The sequence below is a fragment of the Sus scrofa genome, chromosome 4 (assembly GCF_054392235.1).
Source record: "Sus scrofa isolate SSC_HxYL_T2T_F1_AM1 chromosome 4, Sscrofa_HxYL_maternal_Yorkshire_Landrace_v2.0, whole genome shotgun sequence".
Taxonomy (NCBI): Eukaryota; Metazoa; Chordata; class Mammalia; order Artiodactyla; family Suidae; genus Sus; species Sus scrofa.
The window spans coordinates 88279085-88300209 of NC_139386.1; the positions used below are offsets into that span (position 1 = coordinate 88279085).

The window sequence follows — 21125 nt, forward strand, 5'->3', positions numbered from 1 at the left end:
TCTTCCAGGCTGGTAGGAAGACGCTGGGGAGAGGATGGGGTGCGAGGAGGAGGACACCCCAGTGGTCAGATAAAGCCAGCCCAGCGAGCAAGCAAACCCTGACCTGGAGCTTAGACTCCTCCCCTTGCCCGTCTGTTGGGGAGGCGGGTACTCCTCCTTCCTCTGGGGCTAAACCCTGTTCTCCCTGGGCAGACAGATCCCAGGGCAGAGGTCAAGGCTGATTTGGAGTGGTCCCTGGGGGTCCACCTTGGAGAACTTGCCCATGCTCTGTCCAGTGCTCTTTCCTTCACATCAGCTCTCCTCTTTTCCATGCTAAATTTACTAAACAGAAGAAAAAAGGAAATCCTAGATCCTCACTGCCTTACTTTGAAGCTGGGGGCCAAATTGTGACTCTCTTAAAGGTCAGGCCCCTCTCCTGGCCCTGAATTCAGCTAATCAGCTAAGCCCTTCACGCCACCATCTCCCACATCTCCTCACCTCTCGGCTCTAACACATCATCGATCAGGTTCTACTGCCTCTGAAATATCTCCCATGATCATGTTCTTTCCATACAAATGGCTTATTATTGGGATTTATAGCTTTGGAATGACTGAAACGGTCATCAACTTTTAGTATCTTCACTCTGCAGATGAGGCGCAGAGGAAGCAGGCACCTGACTCAAAGTCAAATGGTTATTGGAAAAGCTCGTGACCATGTGTGTCCACTGTATGCAATGGCCCCCACCTGGGAGTTAGTGACACTTTAAACCAAAGCAATGGACTCTGTTTGCTTCATTTTTCCTCTTTTTACATTACATAGTGGGCATCTTTTTTTTTTTTTTTTTGTCGTCTTTTTTAGGACTGTACCCACGGCATATGGATATTCCTAGGAGAGGGGTCCTATTGGAGCTACAGCTGCCAGACTACACCACAGCTACAGCAGCACAGGATCTGAGCACACTGGCAGCCTACACCACAGCTTATAGCAACACCAGATCCTTAACCCAATGAGTGAGGCCAGGGATCGAACCTGCAACCTCATGGTTCCTATTTAGATTATTTCCGCTGTGCCACGACGAGAACTCCAGTGGGATCTTATTTTTAGTTGCATAAGGTGGCTTCCTGGGTTTTTGAAGCACTGTGGTGATTCAAATTATAAAGCCTTGTATAAGGGAATAACCATCTCCTCCTTGCACCCTACTACCAAGAAGGTGGCCAAGGGTAGCACTTGTGTGTATTCTTCCATATGCTCTTTCCATACACACAGACACACACTTTCTTTTTCTTTCTTTCTTTTCCTTTAAAGAAGAGGTCATATTATAAAGATTACTGTAACTTTTTTTTCTTAATGTTTTATGCACATTTCTCCAGATCTATACGTACAGATCTATCTATTAACAGAACACATTCCCTCGAATGAATGTACTATGATTTCTCCCAGTGTTCCATCAGTGTTCCATACAGAAAAGCATTCTCAGCCTACTTCCATATTTTTTTTTGTACAAACAACACTGATGTATACATGCATATATATATGACCATAAATTTGGGGGAAAGTGAAAAAAATAAACTCTTGAATTTTATTCTGTATATTGAAACTTATCTTTTAAGGAAGCAATTTGTATAGTACTTGCTTGTATGCCCTTTGACCTTTCTTGAGGTTTTCATAAGCATTTAATTTTTATACTGTCAATGACAGATTTACATTATATATTTTAAATAACACACACAGATAGTTATAGGCGTATATATGTCTATGTATGTATATTCTTTCCTGTATTGTCTTTATTTCTATTGGATAGATTCTTAAAAGTAGGATTTCTAGGGAGTTCCCTTATGGTGCAGCAGGTTAAGGATCCAGCATTGTCATTGCAGTGGCTTGGGTCACTGCTGTGGAGCAGTTTCGATCCCTTGCCCAGGAATTTCCATGTGCCAAGGGCATGGCCGAATAAAAAAGAGGGTTTTGGAGTTCTCCCATGGCATAGCAGGTTAAAGACGTGGTGTTGTCGCTGTAGCGACTTGGTTGACTGCTATGGTGTGGTTTGAACCCTGGCCTGGGAACTTCCACGTGCCACAAGTGTGGCAAAAAAAAAAAAAAAAAAAGTAGGATTTCTAGGTCAAGGACTATGCTGTCATTAAATATTACTCCATACTGGCAAGTAACTTTTTCTGAAGCAACTTATACTGCCTGAGCATTACATTTTCCTATATTCCTACCAGTAGTGAACATCACCAACCTTTTAATTTACTTAATTTTTTTTTTTTCTTTTTAGGGCCACACCAGCTGCATATGGAAGTTCCCAGGCTAGGAGTCAAATCAGAGCTGCAGCTGCTGGGTACAGCACAGCCACAGCAACGCTGGATCCTTAACCCCCTGATCGAGGCCAGGGATAGAACCCACACGCTCATTAATACTAGTCAGATTCATTACCACCGCACCATGAGGGGAACTCCGAGAATTCTCTTTAAAGAAATCTCCTCCCTGGAGTTCTGGGTTTTGCAGCAGGTTAAGGATCCAGAGTTGTCACTGCTGTGGCTTCCATTACTGCTGTGGCGTGGGTTCAATCCCTGGCTCAGGAACTTCTGCATGGTGTGCATGCAAAGAGGGGGAAAAAAAAAAGAAAAGAAAGGAAAAAAAATCTCCTGGATGAAGCACTAGCTTTCTGGAGGAGGGGAATTCCTCTAGGATAGAGGCTTTGGAAGGTCACTGAGATGTTCTTCACCTCTCTCCTCAGTGCTGGGGACACTTGCCATTCAGAGCCTCAACCTGAGAATTTTAGTGGACATTCTGAGTCACAGGAGAAGTCTCCTTCCGCCTCCTGCTGATGTTTTCTGTCATGGGTTTGTGGTCTCTTGTCCTGCACAGGGTTTCTCACTACTGTCTCTGGGGTTATGACAATGAACTGAATGTTCTTTTCTTATATCTGTAAGTCGTATTTTTTACCCTTAGACCTTTACTTTAGCTAGAATTTACTTAGGGGCATAGGATGCTAAGGGTTTTTGTTTTCTTCCAAATGGATAATCAGTTACATCAGCATCATTTATTAACACCAAAGAAACAATTATTTTCCCACTGGAATGCCAACTTTGTCACATCTTAAGTTCTTACATGGCTGTTTTTTACTCATTTTGTTTATTTTCCTTTTGATTGTTCCTATGCCAATATCATATGGCTTTGATTACAGTACATCTGTAATCAGTGTTGAGATATATACATATATATATGTTTCGAGTTATCGGTGATTGTGTAGTTGGCTGTTAAGATCTGACACTGTGTAATAGCTTCTCTTATTAAACTTCCAAAAATTCTTGTCAGTATTTATACATTTATTCTTTCATGTTTACTTAAAAATCACCTTGCTTAGTTAAAAAAAAAAGTTGGTTGGAACTACATTCAATTTCTGAATTAATTTGCAGAGGAATGACATTTTAATCATATTATGGAAGATGATATATCCGATTTTCTGACTTTCAGTATCAGCAAATCTCTAATGAGAGAATTACAGGCTTTCTGTGGCCAAATGAGGAGCTTTTGTGTTATTTAGTGAGGACAGGGAACTCCCTTCCCAACCTGGCACCCAACCCATGTAACCAAATACCTGGTCTCTCTAGGGCTTCCTGCTCAGCCAACCGAGGGATCCCTCTTACATGGAAGGAAAACTGCCATCAACTTGCAATGACCTTTGCCTGTATAGAGTTGTTATAGACAACACCAAATTCATAATCATAACACCTGTCATTTCTTGAGGGCCTGCGATGTGTCAGGCATCTCACTAGGTGCTCTATGGATACTATCTCATTTAATCTTTACAATTCATTCATGAAAGTGAGTGTTAACACTCATATCTAATAGAAGGGAGCACTGAGACCCAAGAGGTTAAATGACAACAAGAAAGTGTCCAAGCTTCGATAGGAACAGGGCTGCCCCAATCCAAAGCCCTTCGCTTCTCTACCCTGTAAGCCTGCCATTCCCAACTGGCAATCCCTTCACTTCTGGATGATTCCCAAACTCTTCTGGGTTTACTTTTCAGCATACCCCCTCTTTCATGCTATGGCAGATGTAAGCTTGCCAATTATGTTTTATTGTGCCACAGCACCAATTATATTTCATCCTTCTTGCACCCATGCCAATGAAAGAAAGTTGGAGGTGTAGAGCAGTGCCTGCCCTGGATGTGCCTGTTGCCCTCATTTGGCCCTAGGACATGTGCATCTTGGAAATGCCATGAAAACTGAGATTCTGTAACTGCTCTTCCACACTGAAAGTCTTAGCTCAGGTCTGGGACAATGGCCCCGCTCCCCACTGCCGCCCCCCGTGAGTGCACGGATGTTTTTTCTGGGCTTTCGGGGGGGGGGGGTCCTGAGTCTTAGAGCACTAGGAACCTTTCCCCTGCTCCCAATCTCATGGACTAAGCTGATACCATCACCATGCTATCATCCTAGAGCATTTTTAAGGCTGTGCTTTAGTTGCCTCAGACTAGGTAAAGGGCCTGATATGTTTTTCTACCAGCTCCATTGAATCACGGGCCTGCCTGTTTTTGGAAGGCTCCTTACATTAAAATCTCTAACACAGGAAAGTTGTTAGAAATTCTAGAAGCCTATTTCTGCTTTGCTCTCCTGCTCTTGTTCTTTGACTACAGCAACACAAACACAAACAAATAGCTGTGTTGGGTGGTCCTTTACTTTTATAAAAAACACTAGTTTTTTAAAAAAAGAGAGAGGAGTTCCCATCGTGGCGCAGTGGTTAACGAATCCGACTAGGAACCATAAGGTTGCGGGTTCGGTCCCTGCCCTTGCTCAGTGGGTTAATGATCCGGCGTTGCCGTGAGCTGTGGTGTAGGTCGCAGACATGGCTCGGATCCCGCGTTGCTGTGGCTCTGGTGTAGGCCGGTGGCTACAGCTCCGATTGAACCCCTAGCCTGGGAATCTCCATATGCCGCAGGAGCGGCCCAAGAAATAGCAAAAAGACAAAAAATAAATAAATAAATATATAAATAAATAAATAAAGAGAGAAAAAATAAACAAAAAACGAATTCACCTATATCACTAGGTTTTATATTTCTCCACGTTATCTTTTAGCTCATCCTACATATGCATGTACATAACTGAATTTGTAGTCTAGCAATTAGTATTTTTCTCCTTTCATTACATATCAGGTAACATTTCCTGCTGTCTTACGACTCACTGTTCTTTAAATTTCATGCCACTCCAGCAAGTGGATGCAGAGTCCTCTGTCCCTGGACTGGACACTCAGGCTATCTCCAATTTAAGCTCTTATGATTAAGGTTGCATCAAACAGTTTTGCCTGCATAGCACTTAATTTTTATTTGTATTAGCTCCTGGGAGAGGTGTTACCCAGCCAGGAAAACGAGATTTTTTTCTGCTGTTTCTCTTTTGCACACCCCCCCCACCCCTCCCCTCGATCGAAGTCCCTCATTTCCCCACCTGATCCTTCTCTGGCTAATTCATGGCTTCCCTTAAACAGCACCTGTTTTCTTCTGGTAACAAGCTAGTTGAGGGAAGGTAGCAGGAGCCCACTCAGGTGTAACTGTCCCGAGTTGCCCCCCTCCCTTCTCAGGGCCAGCTGCCTTTTAGAGAGGAACTAGTTAACTGGAAGGGCAAAGGCTACAAGTTTAATCAGAGATTATGGAACTCAGTGAAAAGAATGTTTTGCTTTTTTAAAAGAAGGGATAATTTGGTACTGTATGTTAAGAAATCCAATTAATATTTTTTTTTAAAAAGTTTTCTTTCCAAATGGCTTTGCTGCTAGGATATTTTTAGGCAGAAAAGCTTTAATTACACGAGGCCACCCACTCAGGTTGCGTAACCTCACAGTAAACTGAGGCGAACAGCTTCCGGACAGAAAGGCATGCACCAGCCTGGTCACCACTGGAAAGCCACCTGGCTCTGGGGCCCGGGACCTGGAGCCACCAGGAAGGACCGGTCGTCTTCACGGCCTCTGGCGCCCTCTGCTGTCTGTGAAGGGAGTCTCACGCTTTGGAGAGGCCTCGGAGCCCAGCGCGTGCCCCGCCCCTCCCATCACTCCGCCCTCAATAAATATTCAGGTAGCATCTACATTCTGTTTGGGAGATGGGACGCGCCGGTTGAGATCTAGATCTGCGAGAGTGCGCACAGGTCTCCAGCCCCCGCAGCAGGCGGAAGGGCAATTTGAGCTAGTTCTGTCTGATTGAAGGTTCTGGCTGCTCTTGATGGTGGGGGCTGAGGAAGGGAGCTTCAGGGAGGGGTCTGGAGGGAGTGAGGGCTGGGGGTGCCTAGGATGAGGTGAGGCGAGAAGGCAGTTTGGGGGCTGAGAATAAGGACCTGGGAAAAGAACCCAACACCTTTCTCCATAAGACCTGTCTACTAGGGGTGGTTGGTTCCTTATTTGCTCTTCTGCGGCCTCCAGAATGGATTAAAGATTTGCTGTTAGCAATCTTTCCTCAGCAAATGGTGGTGTAAGAAAGCTAGGCTTCGCGTTCTCTGGCTGTTCATTTGCCCCAGTCCCTCCCCTCTCCCTTTTGGCTTGTATCTCAAAGAAACTCAGTCATGGAAAGGCTGGACTTCCAGTCATGCACACTAAGCATGACTGAGTCATGTGAGACTCCGCAGGTGGTACTATATTTATGGTCAGGTCTCTTTTTGTGGAATAAAGCCTCAGCCTCCTGGTAAAGGCTTATCTCCAAAACAAGGGTGACAGTTTTGATTGCTGGAGAGGGATGTTCCTGGACCTCTGGACAGCTCAAGAGATAAAGCTCGGCTCAGCAACCCTGACATGGAGCCGGGCTCCTCCGAGGCAATATTCACTTTCTCTGGCCCCCAGCTACCTGCTTGTTGGGCCATCAGGGAGGACAGGAGGGCTACTTGTGAGGGTGGCCAGTGAGCAGCAGCCTCTCCCTCCCTAGGCTGCTTCAGTCCCCGGAGGTCTGGGCATGGATCCCTAAGGGCTGTCCTTGAACCTGAGGTCTTTTAGGTTTAGGGATTGTCTTACTGGGGGTGGCAGGAGGGAATGCCTCTGATTTGCCCTACACTCGCCCCATGCTTGGCTGGCTCTCACTAAGACAGCAGGATACATGGACACACACAGCAACCACCCACCTTGTCAGAGAGGAAATACCACGGGCTAGAGGCTAGAGCGAGAGGTAGGTCCTAGCAGCTTCTCCCAGTAGCTCTGAACAGAACAGAGAATGGAATTCATCCTCCATGCTCAGTGACCATGCACTTGTGGATTGCAGAATGAGCAGCATGATTTATTGGGGCAAGTAAACCATCCAAGGAAGCACATAAAGAAAGAAGCAGATGAGAAAGGCCTGCTACCAGGGGCTTCTAGTAATAGCCCTCTCCTCTGGGTGTCATCCCCTTTCCACTCCCCAAACACTGCCAGTGGTCCCAGGCATACTTTATACCTCTTGCCTCAGGGCCTTTGCACATGCTGTTTCCCCTCTGTGTAGAGTACCCTCCCCTCTCTTTCTCTGATCCCCTCCCCCTACTACTTCTGCCATTGGCTTCCTGATTGCGTCAGTGTCCCTTGTCAGGCCTTCCCTGTCCCAGCATCCTTGCCTCTTGCCTGGTTTTTGTTTGGCTGTGTGTCTTTTGCCCCCACTGGACTCCATGAATAGGAGGACTCACTCGCTGTGTCATCTCATGGTCAGAGGTGTCACGCAAACAGTAGGTGCCCAATGAGATTTGTAGAACAAACCACTCTACACACTGGTATGTTAACAGTGCTGACAAGAGTGAAAGGGACTAGCTTAAGGTCTTCAGGAATTCACGGAGATCAGGTTAGGCTTGTGAATTGAGGGCAGCCTGTTGATTTTTATAACCTTCTTTCTATGGACTTCCCTTTCCTTGTTCCTATCCCACCCCTATCCCCAGTCCTCACCATCGCCTTCAGTCCTCATTCTCCACCCTGCACAACCCCTGCTGCTGCCAGAGTTCTTTCTCATCACTGTGGCAATTGCATTTTTTTTTTTTTTTGTCTTTTTAGAGCCGCACCTGTGGCATATGGAGGTTCCCAGGCTAGGGGTCAAATCAGAGCCGCAGCTGCCAGCCTACGCCACAGCCACAGCAACGCCAAATTCCGAGCTGCATCTGCGACCTTCACCACAGCTCACGGCAATGCTGGATCCCTAATCCACTGTGCGAGGCCAGGGATCAAACCCCCATATCCACGGATACTAATTGGGTCTGTTAACCACTGAGCCACGATGGGAACTCTGGCAATTGCATTTTATCAGTAAAGCACAGGAAGAGGATAATGTTTTACTGAAGGGAACATTCCTAAGAAGTTACCATGAAGGGCTTCAGAGAAAAAGGCTTTCACTGAATCCAAGGGCAGGCACATTACAAACAGCCAAATCCAGCCTGAAGACTGTTTTTATATGACCTGTGAGCGAAGAATGGTTTTAACCTTTCTCTGCCCGTGAACAAACAAGGCAGTATGTATATATGTGCATGTGTTTGGGGTCAAGGGATGGCTGTCATCAAGCCCCAATTCATGGCTTCTCTTTGGCCCCTCCCCTACGTAGTGCCACCCTCCAACCCAGACTGCGGCATCCAGGGAGAGACTGTGATTGGGAACGACATCCAGCTGACCTGCGAATCCAAGGAGGGCTCCCCAGCCCCTCAGTACAGCTGGAAGAGCTATGACGTGCTGAACCAGGAGCGTCATCAGGTCACACCAGGTAAGATCAGCGGGGAGGCGGAGTCCCCACATCATTGGTTAGTGTTGCCAGGGGAGACCTGGGGCTGACCAATCAGATTCCACTGAAAGCTGCCCCTTTCCCCAACCCCACGGTCGTCACCATGCGATATCTTGGTCCATCTCTCTAAATAGCATTTTTTTCATAAGAGTACCTACCTCATAGGTTGTTGTGAGAAATAATAACATAATAAACATTAACTTCTTTTCTTTATTCCCCATAACTCAATTCTCTTGAGTGAGCGTGCATGGATAACTACTCTGTGCTAAAAGCTCAGGGTGGGATTTCAGTTTTGATTACGATCGTGTCCTAAAATATACACTTAAGGCCCAAGTCTACCTTTATGGCTCCACTTAAGGGTAGAGAATTTCCTATTCTCATCTTCATCCAGGCAGGTCCATCTCAGTCTCCTCTAACTGTCCCCCCGCCAAACACACCCCCGTTTTATGGCCCCACCAAACTGCACAACTAGGTCTGCTGTAAGAGTCCCACGTTCTCAGGGAAGGAGATGGTAGATTCTGCTCTGGTTGCCAGGAGACTGGTTTTGCACTGGGCAGCTTGGTAGTTGACCTTTTGGTCGGGAAACAAAGGGGGGGGGGGCAGGGGGAAGAGCTGCATGAACATCTCACAGTCATTATCTTGGAGCCAGCTGGGGTGGGAAAACCCTGGTTAAATCCTTCCGCCCTGGTGCTCCCTGACTGCCCAGCCAGCTGCACCCACTACTCCTGAAGATCAAGGAAGACAAAGCCTGGAAGGTCCCACTGGATTAACGTCTGGGAGGACTTTCTGTCCAGTGTGGGTGGAGAGTGGAGCAGTGAGTGTAGACTATGGTTCTGAGGAGGTGGAGTGGGAGGGGAGCCCCGAGGGGTAAATGCCCCAATTCAGGCTCTGGTCAAACCAGGGAGAACCTCATCAAGATACCTTTTGTTCATTTGGGGGTAAAACAAGAACTTCTTAAAAGCAAACAACAACAACAACAAAAAACAACAAAAAAAGAATGAGTAGAATCCACCATATCAAATGTAAAATAGAGGTATTGTGGATTTCAACAACCTTTCAGTTTTGTTTACATATTTCTGGTTGGCAGGTTTTTGTTGTTGTTGTTGTTGTTGTTTTTTCTTTTTAGGGCCTCACCTGTGGCATATGGAGGTTCCCAGGCTAGGGGTCTAGTTGGAAAACTGTTATCAAGTGTCTCTGGAATTTCTGTCAAAACTAGTTCTGAGCTGGCCTCCCCTCTCTGGCTTATAATCAGCTTAGGGACTCTAGCAATGGGCTCAGTAGGCTGGCCATGGATGCTGGTTGTCTGACCTTCTACCAAAGTGTGTACAAGTGGGTCCAAAGCTGGCAGTTACCAAGGTGGGAAATGTTACAATAGTTTATATCCAGTGGTGCTGGAACCCAGAGGATGTGTAATGGGTGTCAAAGAGGGTTTCTCCCAGGAGGGGGGCACTCGAGTTGGCATGGTGGTTAGGAGCATATCATGAGCTTGAGTGCTGGCTTTGCCACTTGTTAGCTGTGTGATCTTGGCACATTACTCAGCCTCTCTGTGCCTTCATTTCTACATCTATAACATGGGCTTAGCCATGGGTGTGGCCCTAAAAAGCAAAAAATTAAAAAAAAAATAAAATGGGCATAATATTAGTATTTACTTCGTAGGTATGTTGTGAAGATTAAGTAAAGGCACATGTAAAGCACTGAGACCAGTGCCCAGTAGACAGCAAGCACTCAGTTAAGGCTAGGAATTATTAGCCATTATCTGAGCTGGGTCCTTAAGGATGAGTCGGCTCATCATGAGAGCAGTGCAGGAACCACGCATACAGGAATGGCGGGAGGTACCACTGTTAAGAAATGCAGCAATGAGAGCTGGGGCAGAGAGCATGCATGGGCTAGGGAGGCTGGCCTTTACCCTCCTTACAGCTCTCCTGACTCCATCAGGAAAGACTCTTCTGCTTTTTAGAAGTGAAAACATAGTTTTTTAGTGCTCCCAAAGGAGAGAAACCCGAGGGTGTGAAAAGACCTTAGTTACTTTGGAAAAGCTTTATCCTGCCTCGAGATTTGCCCAGTCACAGAGTTCCCGTCGTAGCTCAGTGGAAACAATCTAACTTGCATCCGTGAGGACTCAGGTTCGATCCCTGGCCTTGTTCAGTGGGTTAAGGATCTGGTGTTGCCATGAGCTGTGGTGTAGGTCCCAGACTCGGCTCCAATCTGGCATTGCTGTGGCTGTGGTATAGGCCAGCAGCTACAGCTCCAATTAGACCCCTAGCCTGGGAATCTCCATATGCCACAAGTGCAGCCCTAAAAAGACATAAATAAATAAATGATTTGCTCAGTCAATCAGAACGGGGACCTGAGAGTGACAGAAAAGAGCATTAATGGTAGTAACAACATAAGCTCGCATCTGGATAGTGGGGTGGAGTGGCTCTGCTCTGCTCTGCCTCTCGGAGCTCTGTTGGGTCTTCTCCCTCTGTGGGTCAGTCCAAACCCATTTTTGAATTTTACAACAGTCCGCAATGGACAATTTGGGGAGAAGGTTTCCTCCACCCTCCTACATCTGAAGACAGAATTCACACCATTAGAGATTGTTTCCTTTGTCTTAGAACAGTGGCCGCTAGCCAGCAGTAAAAATAGGGACTCTGGAATTAGCAAACAAGGGATTTGAGTCCTGGCTTTTCCACTTTGAAGCTTAAGTCACTCACAGCCTCCTTGACCCTTAGTACCTTTATCTACAAAACTAGGGTATTATACAACCTTCCCTGAAAGCTGTGAAGAGATCATAAATGTGATAACTCCAAGCATCCTCTGTTAACCCCATCCCAGTCACCTGAGCTCCATGTGCTGAAAAGTAGGAATCTGTTTATCAAGGAAGGAGGGAAGGGTAATTCTTGGGCTGGAGCACCTTAGGGGAGAATGTTCTGAATCTTGTCCGTTTGGCATCAGTGTCTTTGGCAGACTAGGGCTTTTCTGGAAGAAACCTCTTCCCCTTGGAGCAGAGGGAATGTGGGAGCCCTACTGTCCTCTGCATTCCCCACTCTGACCACAAGGTGCCGCCACTGGAGTGGGATTGGGTCCTTTCCAAGAGGAAAAGGGGCTTGGAAGCGCCAAATCAGAATCAAAGCTGGTCTTGTGGCAATGGGTGTGCACTGAGTAATCCAGAGTAGCTTCTAATGTCCACTTTTTGTTTGTTGGTTTGTTTGTTTGCTTCCTTGTTTGTGTTTTTGCTTTTTAGGGCCAAATTCGCGGCACATGGAAGTTCCCAGGCTAGGAGTCAAATTGGAGCTACAGCTGCCGGCCTACACCACAGCCACAGCAACACAGGATCCGAGCTGTCTGCTACCTACACCACAGCTCAAGGAAATGCTGGATCCTTAACCCACTGAGTGAGGCCAGGAATCGAACCTGAGTCCTCATGGATACCAGTCGGGTTCCTTAACCACAGAGCCACAAAGGAATCTCCTAATGTCCACTGTTTTTGAGGAGCTGTAGAAAGATAGTGCTGACTCCCACCTAGCATGCCACATGTTCTCCCACCTTAAACAGGTCCAGGAGCTCAAAGTTAAGCTCTGATCAGTGGGAAAGAGAGAGTCTGAGGTCTTCTGCTGTCAATTTATCTGCAATGTGCTGTGTATACTTAACATGTAGATGAGTTTCAGAAGCTAAAACAGTAGGATTCTGATAAGAGCTATACACCTCTGAAATGTGCCCAGGGTCGTAGAGCAGTTCTTAGAGTGTGTTCCTTCAAGAAGCCTCTTAAAAATGTAAAAATCCAGGAGTTCCCATTGTGGCTTAGCAGATTAAGAACACAACTAGTATCCATGAGGAAGTGGGTTTGTTCAATGGGTTAAGGATCCGGCATTGCCTTGAGCTGCAGTGTAGGTTGAAGATACAGTTCGAATCTGGCGTTGCTGTGGCTGTGGATGTGGCCTGCAGCTGCAGCTCCAATTTAACCCCTAGCCTGGGAACTTCCATATGCTGCGGGTATGGACCTTAAAAAAAATGCACACATGCACACACACATCCATCCATCCAATTGGTTTAGAAAATGAGACAATTAATACTGTAACCTCTTGTCCAGTGCCCATTAGCTCTAAACTTGGTTTGGCCATGGGCTCCTTTCTCACTTCCATGTATGAATCTCACATGTAAGCAATATTCCAGAAAAATCACCAAGGAATTCTAGGATAGAAGGGGTAGCATTTCATAGAGAATGCGCATCCAGAGACTAGCATGCTAGGTTTTAAGGGAAGAATCTGAGAAAACTGTATACGAAAAGAGTGGAAGAAAATAACCCCAAATCAAAGTGTTATTATTTCCAACAGATGAGATCTTTATCTTACTCTCTGCTCTTCAGAGAGGCTTCCCCTGACCCTTCAGAGGAGATTAAGCTCAAATAATGCTTCCAGGTTGAACTCTAATCACCCTGAATCACCATTTTTCATGTCTATCTTCCCTTATATACTGGAAATGCCTCTTCATCTTGTTTTGAGCTGTTGCCATGAGCATCTAAAGATTTTCTGGACTGGACTGAATTGAAGTAATAGTTTTATGTCATGACACAAATGTTTGTTGGAAAATCTAAGGACATATATTTTAGGAAGTGTACTGAGTAGCATGTTCAGACAAGGAAAATCCACACTGAGCTACAGTCCTGCAACAGAGTGCAGGTGGGTCAGATCTGTAACTTCACATCCATATTAAGAAGTCTAGGAGTTACCGTCGTGGGGCAGTGGTTAACGAATCCAACTAGGAACCATGAGGTTGTGGATTCGATCCCTGGCCTTGCTCAGTGAATTAAAGATCCGGTGTTGCCGTTAGCTGTGGTGTAGATCGAAGATGTGGCTTGGATCCCGTGTTGCCATGGCTCTGGTGTAGGCCGGTGGCTACAGCTCTGATTAGACCCCTAGCTTGGGAACCTCCATATGCCGTGGGAGCGGCCCTAGAAAAGGCAAAAAGACAAAAAAAAAAAAAAGTCTAGGAGCACCCATTGTGGCTTAGTGGTTAATGAACCTGACTAGGATCCATGAGGACGCGGGTTCGATCCCTGGCCTTTCTCAGTGGGTTAAGGATCCAACATTGCCATGAGCTGTGTAGGTGGCAGACATAGCTCAGATCCAGCATTGCTGTGGCTCTGGTGTAGGCTGGCAGCTACAGCTCCAATTCACCCCCTAGCCAGGGAACCTCCATATGCCTTGGGTGTGGCCCTAAAAAGACAAAAAAAAAAAAAAAAAAAAAGCAGGTCTGGACTTGTTATTGAAGATGATGGGCTGCCTCTGAAACGTGAACAGGGCTGTGGCTGGATCCTATTTTCAATTTAGAACATCTCCTCTAGGTGGAGCATAGCTACCTAAGTGACAGCAGGGGAGGCTGGCTCTGCAGTAAATTAGGGGACAAATCTCTCTAACTCCGCTCTGAAAATAGCAGGTATGACAGAGCATCTCTGAGGACAGAACATATAAATATGTTTAAGCTCTCCCTTTCAAGGTGGAAAAATTCATAGGACCACAGATTTAGCAGGAAGGTTTGGCATGAAGACATTTGAACCATGGCCCTGAATTCAGGAAGATCAGGTGCTTTCCCTCCCACTTCCAGTTAAGGTTTAAGATAAACTATGGTTCACAGAAGTTAAACGGCTTACTTCAGTGGTGGAAGAAGAAGAGGAAGAGGAAACGACTAGTCTGACAGCCTGCCACCTTCCTGCCCACATTCACACACACCATATATGTCCCCACACCCACACACTTACCGCCCCCCTCAACACATACTACACATGGCAGAGAAATGCAGAAGTCAGAGTTCTTAAATTTCTAAAGCCTCTTTCACATGAGTCCAAATGAAGGGATTTTGTTTTTAAAGATCAAAAAAAAAATGGTTATAATCATATTATCTAACTATAAAGTGTTTCCATGTAATATATATTGTATGTTTCCTGAGCATTTATACATCTGGCCTTTGGTTGTGGGCTTATACTTATTCATACCTCATTTTATGTTCACAATTACTCTGCAAAGCAGGCGCTGTTACCATGTTATTTAAATGAACAGATTCAGCGAAGCTAAGTTCTATGCCCAACGTCACAAAATTAATAAGTAGTAGAACCAGGCTTCAAACCCAGAGGGCCTGCTTGAATTCTAAGCACTTCAGAATTGTGCAGCCTGCTTGGTGTAATCATTCTGCAGTCCTAGAGGCGGATATTTTCTCCATGTCGCAAATAAGGCTCAGACAAATTCAGTGGCAGTGCTTGCATCTACCAGGAATTGAGGCGACCACGCTCCTTCCCAGCTGTCTCTCCTCTACTGTGGTGACCTGTCTCCTCACCCTGCCTCTTCTTCCTTCCCAGTCACAGGACAGATCTTCTCTCTGAAGAACATCTCCACAGAAATGTCAGGTTACTATGTCTGCACCAGTTCCAATGAGGTGGGGATACGGTCCTGCAACATCACTCTGGCCGTCAGACCACGTAAGAGCATTGGGGATGGAGGGAGGGAGGGGGGACAAAGGCCAGAAGATGATTGGCTGGGGGGTCCAAAGAGCCAGCTGAGAGGGACCACCATGGAGGTAAATTGGGCAGCTTCTTTAAGGTCTTGCCCTGGCAGGGTGGGGGAAGTGATGGCCAGCGGCTCTTGTCCCAGGGTATCCTTACCTGGAGGCCAGTCCAGTTCCCTTGGTTCTTTGGAAATAGTGCCTAGGACTGGCTTCTGGAGACCTGCTTAGTCCTGTCTGCTCTTAGGGTCACTTAGTGGGCAGGGGGAAGTGCCCAGACTTGGCTGCTGTGGTGTTTGGACCCCACCCTTTAGGGTGAGCTAGAGTAGGAGTTGGTGAGACTGATCCCGAGGGCTTTTTTGTCTTTTTTCAGGGTGGCACCCATAGCATATGGAGGTTCCTGGGCTAGGAGTCTAAGAGCTGTTGCTGCTGGCCTACACCAGAGCCACAGCAACACCAGATCCGAGCCACGTCTGCAACCTACACCTCAGCTCACTGCAATGCCAGATCCTTAACCCACTGAGTGAGGCCAGGGATCGAATCCACAACCTCATGAGTCCCAGTCAGATTCGTTTATGTTGCACCAAGACAGGAACGCCCACCGAGGACGTTTTTGGAGTCTGGGTGCCCAAATCTGTTGCCCCATCTGTCTTTGTCTACCCCTCCACCCTGAAGCATATCCCCCAGTTTTGTCTGGTTGCTTTCCCAAGAGAGGGTGCCTTTCAGGGAGTGCTACCCAAGGCCGGCAGCACCCCCCGCCCCCGGGGCTGGGAGGAGGACTGGGGCCCCTGGAGCCTGGGAGAGACCACCTCCCACATCCCAGACACAGACTGATGTGGTTCCTATCCACGGCGAGCTGGCCACCCAGAGCCTCGGCCTGTCCTGGGTTCTGGGATTGCGACTCAGGACGTGTGGCGGCTGTCTCTCGCAGCCTCCATGAACGTGGCCCTGTACGCGGGCATCGCGGGGGGCGTGGCGGCGGCCCTCATCATCATCGGCGTCATCGTCTACTGCTGCTGCTGCCGGGAGACCAGTAAGGCCGAGGACGCTGAGGTGGCGCGGCCGTGAGTGTCGGGGGCAGCCTGCTGGCAAGGGTCTGAGCCCACTGGGATGGTGCGCCCTGGCTCACTCACAACACCCCAGGGGACAGCTGTTGTTTTTATGAGCCGCGTTTTATAGCTGACAGGAGAGTGAATGATCCTCAAGCGGCTTGACCCTAAGGTCCGAGTTCTCCAAGACTCTGATCTCAGGGTGGGGCTTCCTGTAGATTCCCGGGGCTGGACGTGGGGGGAGCCTCTGTCCCGCTCCTCCCCTGGGGAACCAGCCTGTTCCCGTAAGGCCCTCAGCTCACGAGCAAAACAAGTCTGTGCCACCCTACTTCGCTCTGAGCCCAGCCCTGCAGCCCAGGGCGCCTTTGCAGCTGATGGGTGGGGACCCCGGATCTCATGGGTGCTCCTCCCTCCCGGAGCACTCAGGCCTGACTGAAGGAGGCAAACCCTTCTCCTCTGCCCTCACCACCTGCAGGAATCGGGCAGCTTACCAGGAGCCGCCAGAGCAGATGATAGAGCTTTCCAGAGAGCGGCAAGAGGAGGGAGAGGACGGCTACAGGGATGAAGATCCGAGTGACCCTGACCAGGAGTCCCCTGACCAAGCTGGCCAATGACCGGGGCCTGCTACAGTCTGGGGGAGGGGAGGATGGGGTCATCACCCTACCTCTCCTTTCCAAACTGCGCTGTTCTGACCCTTCATCCCCATCATTGATGGGCTGCTTCTTCCCCATGATGGCTGCTGGAGGACTTGGCTTGGCCTGGCCGGGGGCATCTCAATTGTGACTGACACTGCCAGGGGCCCTCACCTGCATGGTGGCCCTCCCATTGCCACATCTGGCTCAGGACCCACCCTCACCCTGGACCAGGCCTCGGCTTCCACCTCCCCATGGTGCTACCACCTGTGAATGTTCTACAAATGCTCCTCAGGTGGGTGAGAGCTGCCCTTGGCCACCTATATGCCCAGCACCCAAGGGAACAAACCTGGCAGAGGGTCTGCATGCAATACATTTTTGTTGAAGGAATGAAAGAATAAATGAGTACATAAAGGAGTCCCTTTCTTTATCCAACTTCAGTACAGACTCCTTGCTTTGGACCCATGCTGGCCTGGCCTCAAGCTCCCTTTCCAGCTGCATCTCCTACAACTTTCCTGAACATTCCAGAGGCTCCCTGCAAGGGCCACCCCAGCTCCCACTGCCCACTCCTTTATGGGGCTTTGCTTTCTGTTTGGCTGGGAGAGCCCATGCAGCTCTCATTTCTGCCTGTCAAATCATGCTTGGCCCTCTAGGCCCCTCTCAAATCCCAGCAGACTCTAACCCTCTCCTGAATGGCCACATGTCTAAGGACAGTCTTGTTGCTTTGTCCCACATCACAGGCTATCTGGCACAGTTAACTGAGCATGTCTCTCCCCCATGTTACAGTGTGAGTTCTGAGGGCAGGGCCTGGGCCTCACTCCTCCCCCAGAGGCCTTGTAGCCCACAGCCCTCCTAGCAGGTGCTCAGTCCAGCTTCATTTGGGAAACTACTTTGATAGGTTGGGCCTTCCCCTCTCTGGTCTCCCTGATAGGATTGTAGACCCAGAGATGACTCTCACCCAAACCCACTTGCTAGTTTTGTGAACTAAGCAGGAGACAATTTAAATGAATGCTCACCCATAGGAGCACACACAAGGGAGCTAGTTTGCAGCTGGCCCTGGGTTCTAAGGTTGTAGTGATTCCTCTCAAGCCCAGAGCAACTGACATGCCCACCTTTGCTTCCCGAAGCTTAACGCCTGCCTTGCCCTGCCTGTTCCTGGCTCTGCTTTGCTGCCTGGGCCATCTTGCTGCCTCTCCCACAGCCTCTCCCCTGTTGGTGGATTATTTCTTGTGCTCCCAGGAGCTCAGCAAAGTCCTGGCTGTTTGGGTCTTGTGGCCTAGTGCTAGTCTCACCCAAAAGCAATTTACTAGGAAGTAAACATTGTCATTTTTTTTTTCTGGATGATCAGAAAAGCAATTCTGTATATCTATTGTCCATCTGTGATTTTTTTAAATATATATTTTATATCTTTTGTTAAAATTTTTTTGCTTCATTCAGAATGTCAGTAATAATAAAATTGTCAGTGGGGATTCTTATTCCTTTTTTAATGTGGGTTTTGTTCACACCAAGGTAGAGATTGTGTTTCATGGGTTTGTGTTGACCTACTGTGGGCCTCTTGGGCTTCCTGGGAGAGGTGAGGTGAGGTGATGGAGTGGAGTGAGGAGAGCAGAGGGTCTGATGGTGTGGGTCCCATTGCTTGTGGCCACCATAGGGTCAGGCAGTGTTGCCAATGGTGGCTGGGGACAGGACATAGTCTTGCCTAGTTGTAGAAGAATATTCTAGACACCTGCAGGGACAGGAAGACCGCACAGACTTGGGAGTCTGTGCACATGTTTCAAGAAAGATGGTGGAGAGGCTCCTGCCAGTTTTACCCTAAACGGCGCCTCTCCTGAAAGAAGAGGAAGCAACCCCAGCAGCTTGCTCTGCCAACTTGCTCTGTGACTGTCTCCTGCCACACGTTGCAGGTCCTCTCCTCCACGTCCTTTCCCATGGTGCCCTTTACTCCCATCCCCCATCCCCCCCCAGCACCTGTCCCATGGTACTGTCATTACCATGGTCTGTTTCCACCTAGGCCTGTAAGATTCATGAGGATAGGAGCTGAATCTTACCCATGGCCTGGATGTGTTGACACAAACTCGATAAATGTTCATGGAATGAATGATGTCTGGTATCACCATATCCTGCCCAAGGCCACCTCCTAATCCTCTAAATACTCTGGGTGCCTTCCAGTCATCCTGGTGCCAGGTTCTCCAGGCACGTTCTTGAGGGAGCTGTGGAAGGGAAGTGACCCCTTCCCCTAGTCCTGGCCTGGCTCACCTCTCTGCCTCTGGAAGGGCTCTGAAAGTTCATCCACCTTAGCTCCAGTCTTGGGTAAGAAAATGAAGGGGTTCTTATTGTGGCTCAATGGTAACAAACCCGACTAGGAACCAAAAGGTTTTGGGTTTGATTCCTGGCCTCACTCAGTGGGTGAAGATCCGGCATTGCAGTGAGCTGTGATGTAAGTTGCAGACGTGGCTTGGATCTGGTGTTGCTGTGGTGTAGACTGGCAGCTGCAGCTCTAATTTCACCCCTAGCCTGAGAACTTCCATATGCCATGGGTGTGGCCCTAAAAAGACAGACAGACAGACACAAAGAAGGGAAGAAAGGAAAAAAGAAAGAAAATGAGCGCAATCAGGATCCATGGCATTAATTCAGCAACAGATATTTTGTGAGCTTCAAAGAAGAGGTGATATATGGGCTGCATCTTGAAGGAAAATGAGGACCTTTATGAGTGGAAAGGGGGTGATGCTGACCCTTCTGCCCTCCCTTTCAGGGCTTTATTACTTGGGTCTCGAATCACCTTATCAGTTGATGAGACTGCACTCTCCTGTTAAATTTATTTCAATTGAGCATCCTTTCTATAGAGACCTACTTATCAAAATAAAGAAATGGTCCAGGCAGTTCATCTGACTGTAGAGTTGGAGGGGAGGTCTCTCTTTTAAAAATTTGACTTTTATCACATGCGTTGGTTTTTAGGTGTGGTGCTTATCTTTGTATTTGAGTTTTCTTGTTAATACAGCTGACTTTGAAGAACACAGGTTTGAACTACATGGGTCCACTTCTATGAAGAGTTTTTTCAACAAATACATTGGAAAATTTTGGGGAGATTTATGACAACTTGAAAAACTTGCAGACAAACTACATAGCCTAGAAATAGCAAGAAAAAAAAATAAGAAAAAGGTCTATCATGAATGCATAAAATATATGTAGGTACTAGTCTATTGTATTATTTACTGTCTTAAAATATACACAAATAGGGAGTTCCCGTTGTGGCTCAGTGATTATGGTTAACGAACTTAACCAGTATCCATGAGGATGCAGGTCGATTCCTGGCCTTGCTCAGAGGGTCAAGGATCTGGCATTGCCATGAGCTGTGGTATAGGTCACAGACATGGCTTGGATCCCGTGTTGCTGTGGCTGTGTCATAGGCCAGCAGCTGCAGCTCCGATTGGACCCCTAGCCTGGGAACTTCCATATGTTTCAGGTGCAGCCCTAAAAAACACAAAAGACAAAAAAATAGATAAATTTAAAAAAATATATACACAACTACATTATAAAAAGATTAAAATTTATCAAAACTTACACATACAAATACAGACCAAACATGTGCCATACCCAGTTGAGGGAAATATGAACAAGTGTAAAGATACAGTATTAAAGCATAACTGCATAAAGTTAACTATGGGACATACTATACTAATCATGCCATAGCCACTTCCTGTTGCTCTTGCGATGAGCTCAAGTGTTGTGAGTGTCCACTTCAAATGCTGTGTATGCTGACCAGCTAATCATCGTGTGGGCACGGCATCTCCAATAAATTTTATACCACAGTAAAAAGTCATCTTGTGGTCCTCACATATTTTTCATTGTGTTTAGTGCACTGCCCTAGCCCTTGAATAACACCAGGGGACCCATTCAAAGTGGCACTAGTGATGCTGGAAGTGCTCCCAAGACGCAGAGAAAAGTCATGACATTACAAGGAAAAGCTGAATGGCTTGATGTGTACCATAGATTGATGTCTGCAGCTGTGGTTGCCCCACCATCTCAGGATAAATGAATCCAGCGTAAGAACTATTGTAAAAAAAGAAAAGGAAATTCGTGAAGCCATTGCTGCAGCTACTCCAGCAGGCTCTGAAAACCTTGCACTTTTTGCGAAATACCTCTTAATCTAGTGTTGAGAAGTGCAGCTTTTATGTCAGTGCAGGATTGCTATAAGAAAGGCATACCTGTAGACTCTAATAATGATTTGAGAAAAAGTGAAGTCATTCTAGATGATAACTTAAGGCAAAAGAAAAGTGAAGGACCTAAAGCTGG

At 47.3% G+C, this 21125-nt stretch overlaps 1 protein-coding gene across 6 annotated transcripts in view; it reads left to right on the forward strand.

Moving 5' to 3' along the window:
* Positions 1 to 18307, forward strand: part of GPA33 (glycoprotein A33) — a 38313-nt gene extending 20006 nt beyond the window's left edge. For 3 of the 6 annotated variants that reach the window (XM_085022517.1, XM_085022519.1, XM_005663142.4), the window contains 4 exons: positions 8501 to 8656; positions 15009 to 15128; positions 16083 to 16215; positions 16676 to 18307. In XM_085022517.1, coding sequence (XP_084878643.1) covers positions 8501 to 8656; positions 15009 to 15128; positions 16083 to 16215; positions 16676 to 16814 — 548 coding nt within the window. In that variant the 3' untranslated portion in view covers positions 16815 to 18307. Of the gene's footprint in view, positions 1 to 2713; positions 2975 to 5745; positions 6041 to 8500; positions 8657 to 15008; positions 15129 to 16082; positions 16216 to 16675 lie in introns of those variants that run through there. The other 3 variants (XM_085022515.1, XM_085022516.1, XM_085022520.1) reach the window with 2 other exon arrangements.
* Positions 18308 to 21125: the final 2818 nt, after the last annotated feature.